At 41.7% G+C, this 14,325-nt stretch overlaps 1 protein-coding gene across 1 annotated transcript in view; it reads right to left on the bottom strand.

The window, feature by feature from the left end:
* The window catches only part of adamtsl5 (ADAMTS like 5), a 37,337-nt gene extending 23,247 nt beyond the window's left edge, over positions 1-14,090 (bottom strand). Inside the window, exons 1-2 of the mRNA XM_088295259.1 lie at positions 13,722-14,090; positions 2,956-3,031 (exon numbers count right to left, since the gene is read on the bottom strand). Of these exons, the coding sequence (XP_088151385.1) occupies positions 2,956-3,031; positions 13,722-13,741 (96 nt within the window). The 5' untranslated portion in view covers positions 13,742-14,090. The remainder of the gene's footprint in view (positions 1-2,955; positions 3,032-13,721) is intronic.
* Between the last annotated feature and the right edge of the window lie 235 nt (positions 14,091-14,325).

Below are 14,325 nucleotides of genomic sequence, written 5' to 3'. Positions count from 1 at the left end.
ATCCCAGGTATGGAAGGAATTCTGTAAGGCAGTGGGCGCCACAGCCAGCCTCTCGTCAGGTTACCACCCTCAGACCAACGGGCAGACCGAGCGGGCCAATCAGGATCTGGAGGCAGCGCTGCGGTGCGTGGTAGCCCGGAACCCCGAGACGTGGAGCGAGGCTCTCTCGTGGATCGAGTACGCCCACAATTCCCTCTCCTGCGCCTCGACAGGTATGTCCCCGTTCATGGCATGTCTTGGCTACCAGCCCCCCCTTTTTGCTGAGCAGGAGCGCGCAGTGGCAGTTCCCTCGGTGGAGGAACACATCCATCGGGCCAAGGGAGTCTGGGCGGAGGTGAAGGCTTCCCTCACCCGCTCGGCGCAACGCAACAAGCAGCTGGCGGACCGTCGTCGAACCCCGGCCCCAGACTACCAGCCCGGTCAACAAGTCTGGCTCTCGACCCGCGACCTTCCCCTCCAGACCGAGTCACGTAAGCTGTCCCCGCGATACATTGGTCCCTTCCCCATCACCAAGATCATTAACCCCTGTTCTGTCAGACTAAAGCTCCCCGATTCCCTCAAGATCCACCCCACCTTCCACGTTTCTCTCCTCAAGCCGGTCTCTTCCAGCGTCCTAAGCCCTCCGACCATCTCCCCTCCACCCCCCCTGATGATCGATGACCACCCAGCCTTCACGGTCTCCAAAGTGTTGGACGTTAGACGTCAGGGGAGGGGGTTTCAGTTCCTCGTGGACTGGGAGGGGTACGGTCCGGAGGAACGTTCTTGGATCTCCCGCAAGCTCTTCATTGACGACTCCCCGATCCGGGAGTTTTACGCCACACACCCGGACAAACCAGGAAGGACGCCAGGAGGCGTCCGTTGAGGGGGGGGTACTGTGGGGGTTCGGGTTAGGGGGCCTGCCAAGCTTTTTCCCCTTTTCCCTAGGTTCCGGCTGTTTTCCGCCAGGCACGCCTCCGACCGGAGAGGGCGTCGGCTCCTGCGCACCTGCTGCCCATCATCAGCAATCACCGCGGGGGTTTAAAGCTCAGCGCTGCCAGGAGCCAGACGCCGGATTATTCCGTGACCTACCTCGGTACCCGGTCCACGTCGACGTTCGCCTCGTGCACGTCCGCGCTTTGTGTTATGCAACCCGAGTTAACCATTGTCTTTCCTCGCTCTCCCTCCAGCCGCCCAGCGCCAGCCCGAGCCCGATCCTCCGCCGCCAGCCGCCGAGCCCCGGAGCGTCGATCGCACCTCGTACGCCCGTACGCCGCCTGCCTGCCCTTCTCAGCCTCCGCCGGCTCGCCGCCGCCTTCGCCTCCACGCCGCTCTCCGCGCCCGCGTTCCTCCCGCCACAGCGCCAGTGCACACTCAGCGCGCCGTCTCCGCTGCACCTCCGCGAGCGCACATCTCGCCACCCCGGCGAGCACCCCGGCGCTGACTCGCCGCTCCTCCACCTGTCCTCCTGCCCTGCTACCGGCACCCGTTCCTCTCCCCCCGAACCCTTCAATAAATCCTCCTCAACCATCCTCGCTTGCTCTTGGGTCCAGTTTTCCTTTCTCACGGTTCCCTGAACCGTTACACGGTCTTGCCAACCTGCAACAAGATTGAGTGCTATTTCCTGATCGACAGAGGGGAAAACTCTTCAGGTCTTTAAAGATCTAATGTAATGTAATTCCAGAAAATGTCAAAGACCAGTTAACGGGACAATAAACAATGGCTGACTAGTCACTCTGCTTTCTTCAAATGACGTCACTCGCCAGAGATTGTCAAACGTGCGTTTTTGTTGTTAAGCACGTTGCTATTGGTCTCATTATGAATCTGGGTGGGTTGCATTAAAAGAAAAAGAAAAAAATGTAAAAAGTATACAGTAAAAGACAATTTACAAATCAAATGATAAAAAAAAACGAGTGTCGCTGCAAGAGTTTCGTGCTGAGGGTATAGTCTCGCTCAGTGTCTGTTTGTGGCAGCCACACCCAGTGGGAGGATGGTGTTGACGCTTTCCTGACGGCAAGGCAAACAATGAAAAAGAGATACCACGGGCAATGGGGAACAGCGCTGTGCAGTGCGTATCGAAAGCATGATCTGGTGGAAGTGCTGTGATTAGTCAAAATGCGCTGGATTTCCCGCAAAGAACCCGAGAGCACATATTGCAAAAATGGTAGTATTTAAGTTTGTCAAACATTGGAAAAGAAGATGTAAGGCAAGAAAAAAGAAGTAGCAGAGATTGTGGTGGTTTCTGTGTGGGTGATACAGCATATCCTACTCGCCACTCATAAAACCTAAGCACATTTGGCAACACCTACATTTCTATGACATCACTTCAATGCCTTTCTGTGACTCTTGCAGTCCCTCTCTGTATTCTTTGTTGCACGTTGCAACCTGCTGATGATTCACCAACAAACAGGCACACATTAATTTGTGATCTATTCATTTTTCAATTTAGCACAGTAGTTGCAATTGTTCAAACACTTTTTAAGGCAACAGCTTGATAAACAAAAAACAAGTTGCAAGTCATTTTAAACAAATCAAAAATGTCACTACACATTTACGACACAGCCTAGCTACTGCGATTGAAATGTTTACGTGACACTCGTTTCGATTGGCAAAAGGATTATACCACCCCTGTAAATCAGAATAAAATTTCATTGGGATTCTGCCTTTTTATTCCATCTGAGGTGTTTATATTGAGTGTTTTTATTCCGTTTGGGCATTCCGATATATTCAGAATCCAAGCTAATGTGTTAGACAATTGATGGACGCTTGACAAACTGACTAAAATGCCTCTTTTGCCATATAAGCTTATGCATTGTAGTATGAAAAAAGGTGGGTTTTGGAAAAAATTATAATCTGCTCTGTGTTGCTACAGTGCTCTTTGCAGGCTTACGTCATTATATAATCAGCCCCTGAGAGGCACTGGAAATGAGCAGAGGCTTTTCAGATGTTGCCGTGCAGTGACTTGTCTTGATGACTTACACTCTGCAGGGAGGACAGGCAGGCGGGAGCGACTAGCAGCAGGACAAAGGTCAGGGCCTCGCACACAGTCAGCTTCCTGCAGACACATAGAGACACAAACAATGGATGTGGACTCATGTTAGATAAATACAGAGGTGAAGGTGCATCAGCAGGCGAGGCAGGCAAACTGAAAATTGATGTTCAGAATCAGAATCAGGATCAGAATCAGAATCAGGATTAGGATCAGAATCAGAATCAGAATCAGAATCAGGATTAGGATCAGAATCAGAATCAGGATTAGGATCAGAATCAGAATGCCTTTTATTGTCATTATACTCAGTGTACAAAAATATTGGAGCGCTCTCCTCTCCAGTGCAAATATAGATATTAAAAATAAAATAAATAAAAATAAAATCAAACAGGAAAAGTGCACTGGGTGCCACATTGTGTTGCAGTTCTACAAGGGAAAGGTAGTTGCGTGCGATCGTTCAGCATGGAGATGGCTCGTGGGAAGAAACAGTTTTTCAGTCCGTTAGTCTTTGTCTTGATGCACCTGTAGCAGAGTATTATCTTTGATTATCTTGTGAGCTCTGCTGAGGCACCGGGTGGTGTAGATGTCCGACAGGAAGGGGAGGGGGGAGCCAATAATCCTCTGCGCTCTTTTGACTTTCCTCTGGAGCCTCAATCTGTCTGCTTCAGTGCAGCCGCCGTACCAGGTAGAGACACAGAAAGTCAGCAGGCTCTCGATGGACGAGTGGTAGACGGCAAGCAGCAGCTTCTTGTCCAGGTTGAATTTCCTGACGACCCTCAGTAAGTGCAGATGCTGGTGGACCTTCTTTATTACTGTTGTCATGTTGTTTGTCCTGGCGAGGTCATCGGAGATCTGTACTGCCAGGAACTTGAATCAAATAGCTTTTGGCCACAGAGGTCTTCAGAATTCAGATCAGTACCTTGATGCACATATTAGCTGTTGCGCTACTGTGAGTTTGTGTAGTAAAGCAACTTGGTCAGAAAACACCATCATCTCAAACAATTTTTTTCAATTATTTTAAGGCACAATTTTTGGAGGCAATCCTTCCAACCAAATGTTTTCTCTCAATGAGACATGTGCACCTGTCGCCAGTTTGATGGCTGCCTTTTCCAGCCCGCATGTTTTCCACAGCTGTTCAATAAGATTTTGATCACGGCTCTTTGGAATAGTCCAAATAGTCCAGTGTTTTGGTCTTAGTCATTTTTACATTCATTTTTTTATTTGGATTTGAGGTGAGGTACAACCTGGGCATGTAGCCAGTCAGTTGCAGGGCACATACATACAAAAAATCATTTACACTCCCATTCACAATTAGAGACAAATTAGAGTCTTCAATTTAACAGAGAAGAATGTCTTTGGAATGTGGGAGGAAGCCGGAGTATGGTGAGAACATACAAATGTTTACGCCAAGATGCTCCAAAGAAGCTAGATATCCATGCTAAGCATTTAACATCTCTTTTGCTCATCTACTCTACGTACAGTCTGTCTGCAAATGCAGTTTTTGGTGTACTAGCACAGCGACACACTTGAGCAGCTTCTAGATAAGACCTTCACTCAAAGCTTTAGCTCTGTTCAGCGGTGTACGCAGTTAAGATGCACTTTACCAGCGGGCAAACACGCCTCCCTGTGACTAATCAAAAGACAAGTGTATTTTCTGAGAAGTGATACAGCCATCCTGGAAAGAACAGCCCCCCTGTCTCCTTTTAAACACTTCCTGGCAATGCTCTGCTGTCAGACACACTGTCGCCTCTTTGCAATGTCATGATCACACTCTCTGGACAAAGTGTCGATGTAAGACGCTTGGAAAGCTGCCCACTTGATCTTCTCTTTTTACCACACAACTTTTTTTTTTTTCAAGTCAGTCTGTCGTCCATCACTCAGACTCTTTTGTCTGGAACCCAAAGCGTTTGGAGATGCCTTTTGGCTCCAACCCAGGTCAGTAGTTGGTTCGTCCAATTAAACGATACACATCTCGCTCACACTTGGCTGAGCAGGTCCACCCCTCAGCTCCTCTCTTAGATTAGCATGGGTATTCATATCAGAGGAAGAAGGTCACGTTAACCAAAACAACAGCAAGGGACTAATCATCGTGGCGGAAGAAATTACCTTTTTTGTTTCACATCACTATATAGTGACTGTCCCGTTGCAGCAAGTGCAGACTGGATGGTTTGGAAACTGTGCTGTGTATTTTTCCGCCACGTAATTTGATTAATTATTTCCTGCAATTTCAAAACTGGCTGGTGTAATTTAACCATCATATAGAACAACAAATCTGTCAACTGACAAGTCAATACAAACCTTTACGCCTTCTATCTTAAGTGTCTGTTTGAACAATATTCCAAATGTTCCACAGTATTATTAATAAAAGCCAATAATAAACATATAATTACTTTGCAGTACTGTGTGTTGTTTGCAAGGTAGCAATGATGTGTGTTCAACAAATTCGGGGAGCTAGGGCCATGCGTGAGTATTTATCAACTCATGAGCCAGATGTCTGTGACGTGGGCTCAGTTGTGGTCTTGCATTGACTCGGTGTTCAGAAACAGCAGTAAAAACAAATAATGCTCTAATTGCAGCTGCCACATTAAAATGTCATAGTAGAGAGTCATTGAAGCTCATTCCCAAAGTGGCCGTTTATAATGGAACCGAGCATCAAGTCGCTGGGAAAATGTGACAAAACAAAGGAATTAGAAGAATTATGGTGACACCAAAAAAAAGCCCTCACGGGGTAAACAATCAACAGGATCGTTAATTGTGTTTTGCACAAAGTGGTTCACACACTTACCTTCAAAAATTCAAACATTATGAAAATAAAATGATTTGGTCACAATAATATATTGACATGAATTAATAGTGACGCTGCTCTTTTTTCTGGGTTTGACTTTCTCCTGGCTCGGATTTGAACATGAAAAGATAGCAGTCGCAGACACTGACTGATTGCCCCCCCGAACTGCAGGGGCCCTTCAAGAGGTGAGAGGGGTCAGCCTGCCTCCTCCTGCTCTCATTAAGCCTATAGCAGCACATTAGTGCATAGCTTCAGGCCAGGGAGAGGGAAGTGGCTTTAATCAATGCGAGACGACTTGTTTATTTTAACTGACATTGCTTGCACACATGACAAGAGTGCGAGAGGGAAACACCCGACCCAAATGACAGTCGATTATACTTAAACATCGGCAACGGGAAACACTAGAATTACTGCTTGTTAAGAACAGTTACTTTCCTAATCTTGAGTTAGCAATTCAAGTAATACAATCATTTGTTTGAGGCTGCCATAATGACGGAATTGTTCAATCAGTCTGTTTTTGTAATTTACCAAAAAGTATTCTGGTTAAAATTAAGTTTTAAGGTCCGATTGATGGGAAAACTTAAAAAAAAGAATCAAAATTGACGAAAGAACTGATCTGTCACTGATCTCAAACGACATATACACTAAGATTATCTGTGAAACTCAATGAAAATAATGTCACGGCTACGCCCTTCAATGTGAAATGTCAGATCATGACGCTTATAGTAGAACAGCTTGCACATCTGTTTGCATCAGTAATCAATGTGTGCCCCAGTCTAGCACGTGCAAACATTTAGTAAATTAGGCCTTAAATGTGTTCATTTAACGTCCATTATATCAATAGATGATTGCTCACTGATGAGGTAGGTCATCAAATATTTGCTCTTGCACTGAAAATCACTTTCATCCTCAGCTTTACTTATGCAATGAATGAATAGCCTAACATTTAGATAGTGCAGAGCAAATTCCTCAATGGTACTTTCCATTAATTAAGAAAAAAAATGAAACAATTATTTTCATTATACTAGATGATGATCTATTGATTGGAGCTTTATGGTTTTGTCTAACATAAAGCATTCCGTTCACTTACAAAAGCATTCCAACCATTTTACCAATTCTACTTTGTGTTATAAACAACTGCACCTATCTTAAAACAGAGATTTGCCAGGAAAGTTTAAGAAATGCGAGAAAACCTCAGGATTAAGCAATAGTGGAGGGTCACATAAAACTTAACTGGCGGCTCACATTGCCGTCAGGACCGCTAAACACCAGTTTCATGCTGTTTGCAGGCAATAGATGTGATTATGGGGAAAGGGAAAGTCAGAATGTGTCCTCCGATCTATGAGAAGTGAATATCATCAAGATGGAAGACACCTGACTGAAGTTGCTGTGGTTATTCCAACTATCGGCAGCAGCTTTAAACGAGGCACCCACCAAGTGATGTCTTCCAACTTGAGGGCTCATCTTAACCTTTGATCCCCCCCACTTGAAATGGTCCAAAGACACAAGCAGTGTTTGGGATCGCCGGGTGGAGGGTCTGATCATTTTAAGGAGCATGCCACTGAATGGAGTGACACAACCTTTAACAGATGTTCAGTCTGAGGGCCCTTGCTCAACTCTGACCCCTGAATGTGCGGCGACTATGAATGAAGCAATAACAATCGAACACTCTGTGGCCCAACTCTGCATGTATTCACGAAACGAGCTTCTTTGAGAGCTAATGGGAGCTCTTTGTGCTTCAGCAGCTGCTCCTCTCAGAGGACATTTTAAAGCGGGCAAACTAAGTGTCATTATCAGTGAAGGAAACAAAATAGTGCTGCTCCGATTCACCAGCCACACATCGCGATCGGCTTTCTGTGGAAAAGTATGCGATTGGCATTTGTCGATCAGTACCTTTCATTGCCAATCACCAAAAGTAACCAACCGCAACTCCTACTTTGCAGCCTGCAGCCAACTTGAGACCAGATTCTGTGCAGTGTGGTGACCCCTCCCCCCTTTCATTAACACTGCATGTGTTACAAATCAAACCAATATTTGTGTATTTTCTGCACCGGTACTTTGAAATAATGTCCTGTTTTTGTATAATAAAGGGATGGAAATTTGCAAAGAATGTTTTATTTTAAACCTGATTTATCAGTTAATTGAAAATAAAAATGACAAGTTCATCGATCATTAAAATAAGTATTAGTGAGCAGCTGTAAAATTTAAGATCTGTTCAGGTAATGCATGTGATTGGTATCATTATTGATCATATTGTAATCAGCAGCAAAAAAAACAAAGTAACAACCTGATCGTAACGCCCACAAACCAAAATTTCAGCCCAAGTCCTCTTTGCAGGTGAAAAAAGATTGTGTCACCTGTACTGCCTTCCGCCATGTTTCGTAGCATCGTCATATACTGCCTATTTGTGTGTCGCATTCTCTTCTTCTTGATTGTACTTTTTTTTTTTTTGCTGTCGACATTGCACACTAGACGGAAGAAGGCGGAAGACACAAATGAGATGAAATGATACCTACATTTTGATACAATAACACTGGCTACTTTATGACAGTTTATTGATTAACCATTAATTAATTGTTTAATCCTGATAGATGACTGAATTAAGAAACTCTAGATCACACAGTTCGGTTTTGCTGCTGCCTAATTGTCTTGTCTGAAACTCTTGTTAATGACATTCGCTTCCCTTCACTTTGTTTTGCTTCACTTCACTTCCACGACAGAGAGAACAAAGTTGGTATACCGTCATACCTCAGGGATTATAAGATTATCTTTTTACAGCCACTTGGACTGAGACAGAGCACCAAGAGTCATCTGCAGTGCTCAAGATGCAACATGAACACTCAGAAAGGCATTAAATTATTCTTTGAAGAAACGTGTTTATGACACTTCTTATTAGCGTTAACTGGTTAACTTAAGTAGATATTCAAGTCACAAAGAGGGGAGGAAAAATACATCAGCATTGATGATATTTCTGTCCATCCATTTTCCACGTTCGTGATTCGAGTGGCAGGTGAGTTAAGGCACGAAGCGGGGATGCACCATGGAATGGTTGCCAGTTAATCACGCGCACAAATAGACCAAAGAAATTCACACAATAACCTAAAATAAGCTTTTTTAAATGTAAGCGGTCGACCCACACAAGCATGGAGAGAGAACATGCGAGGTGTAGAAATTAATATCAAAATGCAAGGTCATTTAAAAAGATCTTGCAACTTACTCAAAGTGTATGTAAGTATTATAAAGGGGTAAGAGTGAGAAACACGCTTGAAAAGTGAATCACAATATAATAATTTCATATCAGTCGTTATTGATACACTATAGTATAACAAATATTTTTTACCTCAAATGAACTAGTCAATTTAAAGATTCAAGAAGTCTTTTTAAACATATTGTACTTAGTAGGGCGGTGTGAATCATAATGTACGTATTTGATATCAGCATATCGATAATTTTTGATTTGGATTAAAATAAGCAAGATAAAATAAAAAAAATTGAAATTGATTAAAGATCAAACTATACCATTTGGCATTTTTTAGAATGTTTATTTTTTATTTTGTTGGTTTAAATACGTTGGTTTTTATTTTTAGAAAATTGTTCATTTTAGTTTTACTATTAGTTTGAGTTTTTTTCCAAACACATGGAGTATTTGTCAAGTGCAAGATAAAAAAGATAGGTCACAAAGCATTGCGTAATAAATTAAAATAAAGTAAACTACAACTATCACACAACTGTTTGATGTTCCTTTTACTGCATGTACAGCAACGCCTAAACAAATACATTTAAAATGAATCCTGAATGCACACGTATGATATTAATTGACAAAGACAAAACCACAGGACATTTTCACTATAATTATAATTTGGATTAGTTAGTTTTCAAAATCTAAGATGTAAGTTGAATTAAATGTTTTTCTAAAAGTATTTTCCTCTATTTAATTTTTTTTTCAATTTTAGTTTTAGTTAATTTGTTAGGTTTCGTTGATTAGAATAATCTTGACTCATACACATCTGAATCTGAATAAGGAATAAAGTAAAAGCCAATGTGTCTATCGAATGCAATGGACTGGAGTTCAACATGTTTAAAAATATTTAAAAAAAAAAACAAAAAAAAAAACATACTACCCATCCTTAAACAGCATTACATTAACTTGCAAAGAAGGAAACCCACAAACACGCGAGGCCAAAGCAATAAACACTAATCTGACTGAACCTTGTAACAAGCCAGGAATATAAGTATTTTATCTGACAGCAGACAACGATGAGTGGACATGAGTGAGCCAAGTACGCTATTTGCTTCAAAGAAAGCAGGATACAAACATGGCAGAAAGGCGAAATGGAATGATTCTGTGGGAGGTGTTCACAAGTTCAGAATACATTTTCTTCAACTTTGGCCTGCGAAATTGGAGGATTTTATGTTTTGTTTGAAAATGTATGACTCAGAACCTCAGACGACTGGAACCTCTCCAGGATGTTAAAGAGGGGTCAATGACAAGTGGACCTGCGTGCATACTCTATCATCCGACCACACCGAACCAGATGGAGTTTGCAGAGCCATGTCGAGCAACGCGAAGACAATGTGATGTTGCTGAAACGACTTTCTCATTGCTTTTTTTTTTTTACATGGACTTATAAGACACAAAAATAAACAGGGGGCAAACATCCACAAATATAGCAATCTCTTATGTCGTTGCCATGCACTTAACAAAAATGGAGACAAATATAATTAATGGCTTACACTTCAACAAAAGCTCGAGTCTTTCTTCATTTAACATCGTAAACAAATATAGAGCTGACTCAAGTGTGCATGCTAATGAGCTAGTGAGTGGAAGGTTCGCGGGCCTAGCTTGCCCAAATACCTTCCACTAGCATCACTGTCTTCCAATAAGTCCCCACCTTACTCAATTTTGTGACATTTGCGTGTCCACATAACAGAGAAACTTGCAGGGGAAAGTTAACTGTTTATTACGGAAGTGTGGAACTAACACTTTTGACAGGCAGATGTTTGAACATACTTGCAAATACATTCAAACATACTTATAGGCTAAATGTTAAGAATTTTTCCCATCATGCCACAGGATATTGACTTGAGCATGTGCCGACCACGTGGCATTATGGGAAAAAATGCTGAACGGAAATAATGCCGTGCAGACATAATAAATCATAAAAATTATGAATAAACAATTTATACTTGCTTATTTCAAACTACGTTGGTATAATGGAGACCAAATGTTAAAAAACAAAATGGCAATTTTTTTTCTAGTTGCGCAAGTCAATACGCTCGGGCATTATGGTAAATTTCTAGCACTAAGCCAACAAGCACATTTAAACGTGCTTGCTAATACGTTCCACCGTACTCGCAAATACATTCGAACAAATTTGCAAGCCAAAAATGTTTACTCCACATTGGCAGTTCCATGCTTCCGTTGTTTGTAGAACAAAGCGGCACATTTTATTCAGCCTGTGTCACACTATAGTCAACTGAGCACGTGTTTGTACAAGAATGTATCTGAGTGACAGATAAGAGTCGGTCAGCCAAAACGTGTTTTCAGCACATTCAACAGACACGCCCGAGCTTCCGACAACTCGGAGATGGAGGAGGGTTTGATTTTGCATGATTTTGGAACCTCATATTATGTTTTTTGTTTTTTTTAAATATCGTAAAATTCAGCAGGCTTGTTCATAACGCAATTCTCTTTGTTGTGTCCAATTTATAAGTTTTTTTCACGTAACAGTTTTTCACTTTAATTATGTTCATATTCACCACCAATGTTCCTGGGCGTTTAGTATTTGGTAACAGTATTATTATGCAGTCAAGAACACATTTAAGAGGCTGTGTTAATATCTATATATATATATATATATATATATATACGTATTACATTTGTTACTCTGAAAAACTAAAAATTTACTTCCCCTAGGATAAGTGGAGGACTTTCATTGATTGTAAACCAAATTAGAGTCCTCTCTTTTCCACACTAGGTTCATTAAATGTGCTCAGGGGCCTGGTGGCTGTTTCCCAAACAAACATTCCTTCATAGAGTTATCACAGACGGAAAACTTGCCCTGAGCCAAATCCTACCTTATCGCCCCATCGACTTGCAGACCAATCACTTTGACATACTGTCATCCATGGGACAGACAGACCCAATAATTCCTCTTGACACAACACATCAAATGTAGCACCTTAAAGGCTTAAAGTACAGAGATATTCTTGTTTCGTTTCCACTAACAGAGCAGAACAGGACACAACACAGCCAAGGTGGATTTAAGGTCATGACATTCAAAAAGATTAAAGATAAATAGAGATTGTATACACAGTTGGGGTAGAGGATTTGACTTTGTGTTTGTGTCCACTGTTGCAAGGCTTAGATCATTATTTATAGTATTTATAGCTGGTGACATTTAAGAGAGAAATGCAGTGTGGCAGAATAGGTGGAATTGAAATATCCCAAAAGTGGCAGTAGCATAACCTCACTGATGGCAGGAAGTGCTTTACAGCAGACTGAATCTGACTTGTGCGCTCAGAGGAAATACCCATGAAGCTTGCAGACTTATCTCTTTGCCAAGTTTCTCAAAAGTGTATATTGCGCATTTAGGGATAATCAGGAGTGCCACGGGAAATTCTAATGTCGTTGACTTGGTCCACAAGGGATTTACAGTATTATAACGTCTATCTATGCCAGAGAGTGCGTGGAGCAGATGCACTCAGTTACAAGCATGAGTGACATAGAAAAGTGTTGTTGAATGAAGCTCCAAGTTGAATAAGCAAGCAATACAACATCCCATTCATGTGTCTGTGTTTCACTGCTGTCGATCATTGAACCGAGAGAGCCAAATGCAACTTGCAGTCGACCCTGACTAGAGCTCGGCGTTGACGACAGTGATGATACACGTAAAAAGGTACAGGTCAGAGATCTCAAACCTTATATGTGGACACATAACAACACAAAAAAGCTGAATGAGTAGAGAGTTCATGTGCAATTTCTTAATTGTTAGAACCAGGAATAAGGATGGAAATGGAAAAACCTGAAGACTGACGTGACTTTTTTTTTTTTGTTAAATTAATATCCTTGTGAGACTACTGTTCTAGTATTTACTTTATTACGTTGAAAAGATATTAAGAAATATTACGTTAAAGATGGATTTTCTATACAAGTGGTATTATTTAGAACATTGTAAGACTAAAAGATAGATACTATTATGTTTTTTTTCTGTTTCTATTTATTTTTTTACCCATACAGAGGGGGCATAATGGAAATTAGGGCTAAACAACAGATTTAAAATTAATTAATTAATGCGTTAAAGTCCCACCCCTAATATATATATATATATATATATATATATATATATATATATATATATATATATATATATATATATATATATATATATATATATATATATATATATATATATACACACATACATAAAATTTTGCAGTACAATAGCCTCCCCCCTGGCCACTAAAGCAGGAGTAAATCAATGTCTTTACTCAGTGTAACACCTCTCACCCGATCTCCGGCAACTCTCAACAGGATAAGCAGTGTCAAAAATGACATGACATGACATATTTTACTCTCTTGCAAGTGTAAATTGTACTCTGTTTACATTGGGACCAAATATAGTCTTTTTCAGAGTATAATTTTCCTCCATTAGAGATAGATGCTTCAAGACTTCTCCTACGATACTATGTCAGAATGTCAGCTCAAAACAACAGTTTCCATAATAGTGGGAGAACACTCAAGTGCCCCAGGAATGTATCACCTCCCGTCCATCAGACGTTGATGGCTTTGCAGCCTCTTGCAAGAAAGAAAGACTCACGGTAAATATTTGAATTTGAGGGTGCTCTCCTCTTTTGAAATGGCCAATTAGCGTCCAATTAGCATGCACGTGAAAATGCCGATGACTACCTGAAAGATCATCTCGTGCAGTACGTGGGAAGGTTACTGAAAGTCAGTGTGTAGTATCTTACCTTGCAGAGGGGGAGGACATGATGGTGGACACTCAGGCAAGCAATGAGGTGCTCTTTAGTTGTCTTCTCATGTTGTCAAACGGCTTCGCTCAGGTGCACTTTGCATCCCAGATGACTGCGTCCACAGTCGGATTTCAAAGCCTTCCATGGCAGTCTCCTCCCTGAGTCGCCTTCATCCAGAACGCTTTCCAAACTTGGAACTACTAGTAACACTTTAAGGCGTCAAAACTACATCAAAACAGCCTTAAGTGATGGAAAAAGCGCTATTATTATATACGTAATTAACTAACAAACAAAGCTCTCACGATAAGCGTGGACTTTTATTTGGGACTTTCGCTTCCAGGTAAATGCCTCTCTCTCTCTCTCTCTCTCTCTCTCTCTCTCTCTAATCAAAGCGGACTTTAAATGTACTTAGAATGTTCTGTACTACTTATCTGAGTCTCTCTTCTTCATTCATACGTCCAAACATGTCCAATGCGCTCTATTCACAAAAACAGGCTGCTAGGAGTACACGGACACACTCCGACAGCAACAAGTTCGCCAGGAGGAGACACTCGGTCTGTGAGTACGCTTGGAAGTGTCTCTGTCTCTCTCTCTCTCTCTC

Source organism: Idiotropiscis lumnitzeri, chromosome 5 (assembly GCF_059441095.1).
Source record: "Idiotropiscis lumnitzeri isolate Australia: NSW breed Sydney's pygmy pipehorse chromosome 5, RoL_Ilum_1.0, whole genome shotgun sequence".
Taxonomy (NCBI): Eukaryota; Metazoa; Chordata; class Actinopteri; order Syngnathiformes; family Syngnathidae; genus Idiotropiscis; species Idiotropiscis lumnitzeri.
This window is presented reverse-complemented; position numbering and strand designations above follow the sequence as displayed.